Genomic DNA, 3,959 nt, shown 5'->3' with positions numbered 1-3,959 from the left:
GGCATGGGGGAGGGGAAGTCCTGGGGCGGGTGCCTGACCCCGAGCTCTGTCCTCCCTAGAAGGGTATCACGGTGGGCGGGGGCTCGCCCCGAGCGGCTGTGGGAACCGTAAGAGGGGACACGTGGGACACTGGCCAGGCACCTGCATACACATGGTGTTCTGGGTGTTCCTCTAGAAGGGCACGGGGCACCCCCGGCTTGCACAGGCGCCTGTACCCTGCAGCGCATGGGGTGCACCTGCTGTGGGACTGGAGCCTGGAGCCCGCCCCACCGAGCCCCCAGGCTGCCACCAGGGCCGCCAACGCCCTCCTTCCTCCTGAAGAGCCCCCAGGCCAGCCACAGCACCCTGCTCCTCCCAGTTCGTGGATGTGCAGGCCAGCCTCCTTCAGGGAGGAGCCAGATCTGCCGCCCCCCCAACCCCCCAGCCCTGGGCGGCTCTCGCTGGGGCTTACGGGGACAGGCCGTGAGCCTGCAGACCCTCGCCGTCTCTGGCCGCTCCTCTGGGCAGATGCCGAAGCTGTCATCCACCGTGCGGCAAAGCACGGGCCGCTCCTGGGTGCCGTTGCCGCAGGTAACCGAGCACTGTGGGAAGAGTCACCGGGTCACCAGGCAGGACTCACTTCCCCCATGGGGCCCATCTGGGCACGTGGCCGGCAGGGGGAAGAGAAGGGTCAGAGGCCGCCGTGCCCAGTTCTCGGGGCCCCGTCTCTGGGCTCTCAGGGGGGGACGCCAGTGCCCGTCCCCAAGCTGTTGTGACGTAGAGAGCGGCAGACGCCGAGGCTGGCATCCACACGGCCCGGGAGGGGTCAGAAGGAGCAGCCCAAGTCCCCGGGCCGAGGGTCACTTGGGTCCCGCTCAGCTCAGTCGCTGCCAGCGTACAGGGCCAGGCCCCTGCTCACCTGGGACCAGGGCCCAGCCCGCCATCGGCCGGGGCACAGCTCACGGTTGCAGGCCCGGCGGCTCTCGGGCCGGGCGTCGTTGCAGTGTTTGGTGTGCACGGAGCGCGTGGTGTTGTTGTGCAGCGGCTGGACACAGCGCACGGGGCGCACCTGCATGCCCGTTCGCCCGCAGCTCTGGCTGCATGGCTCCCACTCGCCCGTGACCCACCTGCGGGGCAGAAGGCACACGGTTGGGCCGGCAGCCCTGGGGAGCCACGCCCTGCAGCCCAGGTGGACGGTGGGACAGAGAGGGCAACTGCTTCCTCCCTGGCATGGCTTCTGCTCCCACCAAGATGCCAGCCGCGCAGGGGCCCATGGGGGAAACAGGCTCAGCTGTCTCAGGCCCTACCAAGGATGGGTCCCATGTCGGCCCCCGCTGGAGATGCTGGCGGCCGGTGGCTCTGTCCTTCCTCTGTCCCCACCCCTGGCCTCACCGTCCACGACGTCCCCTCCTGGGCCGCCTCAAGAGCGCCATGGGCACCTCACCCCCTGCCCTACACGACCCCCACCTGCCTGCCCACCAGCTGTCAGCAGCCTGAGGGCCCTGCCCCAGGGCTGCGCGTGTACCAAGGCCGCTGCTTAGAAGCATGTGCACTGGCCCAGGAGACGGCCTTGGGCCCTCTGGGCTCAGTTTCCCCATCGGGGCCCCACCACGTGCTGCCATTTCCAAGACACACACACGATGGCTTCCACTTGGTGGGTCCTAAGCCAGGGCACCCCCCCCCCCGCAGCGTCTGGGAGGCCAGAAGTGTGGCGGGATCGGCCCTGTCCCAGGCCTGGGGTAACGCCAGGCCCAGATGCACACGCCCAGATCCCACGCCTCCCTGCACGGGAGCTCCTGTGGCCACGGGCGGGACCCCGGGCTGGGGGCACTCACACGGGCTGGGAGCACTCCTGGGGGTTGCATGCCCGGCGGATGGCATTGGGCTTCGAGAGGGCGGCGCAGAAGCCGCGGTGCACCATCTTGTGGTCCAGCCTCCGACGGCAGCCGTACTTGGTGAACTGGGACCCTGGAGACAGAGAGCCCGAGGGGGCCCAGTGAGGCCGGGCGATGCCCCGGGGGCGCGAGGGTGTCCCGGTTCCCTCCCTCTCCTCTCCTTGGTGGGGGAGGGCAGGGCACCCAGCGGCTGCCTGGAGGGAGGCTGTGAGCCCCAGGCAGAGGGGGCGGGAGGGCAAGGGGAGGCTGCCTCCTCCCCGCAGCCCCCCGGGTGGCCCCTGGCCTCCTGGACCAGAGTGGAGGCTCAACTTCCCCTCTGCCTCCCAGGCCCTGCTCCGTCTTGACCAGGGGGCCTGGTGCGCCGGGGTTGGGCAGGCACTGGGCACCTGGCCCACACGCTTCTGCCCCCATAGTCCTAGAGCTGTTCTCGACTGGGGCTGGCTTTCTCTAGCTGGGGACATGGGGCCGTGTCTGAACATTGCCAGTTGTCACAGTTGAGGGGCATGCTGCCGGCTCTAGAGGGCAGGGGCAGGGGACGCGCCCGCCATCCTGCAGGGCTCAGGGCAGCCCCACCATGATCAGCAGAGCCCTGAAGGTCTGGGGCTCCGGGCTGTGAACCCGGCCTGGCAGGCAGGAAAGCCAAAGCCCAGCCACATCCAGGGTCAGGAGGTGTCCAGGAAGCAGAGGGTGGTGGTGCCTACTCAGTGGCCAGGTGGTAGGGGTCCCCTGGGAGAAGTCTCTGCAAAGGCCTCCGGGTGTGGCATGGCCAGGGCCTAGGGGCAGGGGGTGGAGGGCCAGGGTGCTGAGACAGGCCAGCAAGTCGCCTGGACCTCAGAGGCCACGAGGATAATTTTGTTTTTTATCCCAAGAACAGAGGAAACTGCGAAAGACTGTGACACCAGCAAGGGACGCGGGCTGAGGCGTCCTTCCCAGGGCCAGCTGGGACCGAGGCGGCTGGGACACAGGGGCGCAGGCGGGCCCAAGAGACAGGAGGATCGCCAGATGTGCCAGAAACCCTAGCCGAGCACGGGGACCGGGCAGGGAGGCACAGCAGGAGGCCGGGAGCCACACGCCGGGACTCCGGAAGAGGACCGTTCTGTGTGCCCGGGCCAGGAAGCGTGCTCCAGGCTCGTCCTCCAGGTGGGGACCGCATGGTGTGGGGGCGGGGGGGTGGCCTTTTCTCCTCATCCTCCAGGTGAGGCTTGCATGGCATCGTCCAGGTTGCCCCCTCATCTTTCGCCCAGCCCCCAGGAGTACCGAGCACCCGGGACCCATCACGACTCCCGTCCACCTCCTTGTCCACCCACTGTGGACTCTGAGGGTCAGGGCAGGGCCTCCTCCATGCCCAGCCCTGCACCAGGGAGGTCTGGGAGGCTCCTCCGAAGGGACAGAGGGAGGGAGGGCCTCCAGGGGCCTCCTGCACCGCCCAAGTCCTGCTGGCCCCCGTCCTGCTGAGACCACCCACACCTTGACTCCCACAGGCAGGCCTGTCCGCACGGAGGCGGGTCTCTGCCCAACATGCCCTCTGCCGCCTTGGGCCTCATGCCCAGCACCCACCCTTCCTGCCACCACCAGGCCAAGGTCCCTGGCGTGGCCCCTGGCCCCGTCCTGCCACCCTGCCACATGCTGGAGCTCAGAGGCCTCAGGCCCGGCAGGGGCACCATGGCTCAGGAAGGTTGGCACCGGAGGAGTTCCCCCGCAGCCCGGCCCTCCCCAGGACTGGGCCCCTCTAGGCTCTGCTCCCTCGGGGCCCAGCCCGGGACGCTCCCCACCTCCTCTCCGCCCTCCCGACCCCTGGGCCCACCGCGAGATCCTCACCTCCACCGCAGGGCTTGGAGCAGGGAGACCACTTCTTCAGGGCCCACTCGTGGCTCACGGAGTCGTCCTCTAACACGTTGTTGTTGTCCACGTGGAGCGAGTCCTCGTGGATCATGTACTTGTAGGTCAGGGAGATCCGGGCGTCGCCCTTCGGGACGACCTGCGAGAACGCGAAGGTGGGAAGGTGCCTGGCCCCACCCCTCCCCCCAGACCGCAGGCATGTGTCTGGCCCCGCCCCTCCCAGCTCGAGGAAGGGCAGCCGAGGCG

General features: G+C 69.1%; 1 protein-coding gene across 1 annotated transcript in view; it reads right to left on the bottom strand.

The window, feature by feature from the left end:
- Positions 1-3,959, bottom strand: part of ADAMTS2 (ADAM metallopeptidase with thrombospondin type 1 motif 2) — a gene marked incomplete at its 5' end in the record, with an annotated part of 122,438 nt that overhangs the window by 443 nt on the left and 118,036 nt on the right. The window contains 4 exons of the mRNA XM_021708302.1: positions 452-581; positions 899-1,106; positions 1,815-1,947; positions 3,693-3,852. Coding sequence (XP_021563977.1) covers positions 452-581; positions 899-1,106; positions 1,815-1,947; positions 3,693-3,852 — 631 coding nt within the window. The remainder of the gene's footprint in view (positions 1-451; positions 582-898; positions 1,107-1,814; positions 1,948-3,692; positions 3,853-3,959) is intronic.

The sequence above is a fragment of the Carlito syrichta genome, unplaced genomic scaffold (genome assembly GCF_000164805.1).
Source record: "Carlito syrichta isolate Samal-C Ts95f unplaced genomic scaffold, Tarsius_syrichta-2.0.1 Scaffold135728, whole genome shotgun sequence".
NCBI lineage: Eukaryota > Metazoa > Chordata > Mammalia > Primates > Tarsiidae > Carlito > Carlito syrichta.
The sequence above is the reverse complement of the archived record's forward strand: the minus strand, read 5'-3'. Positions and strand labels throughout refer to the sequence as shown.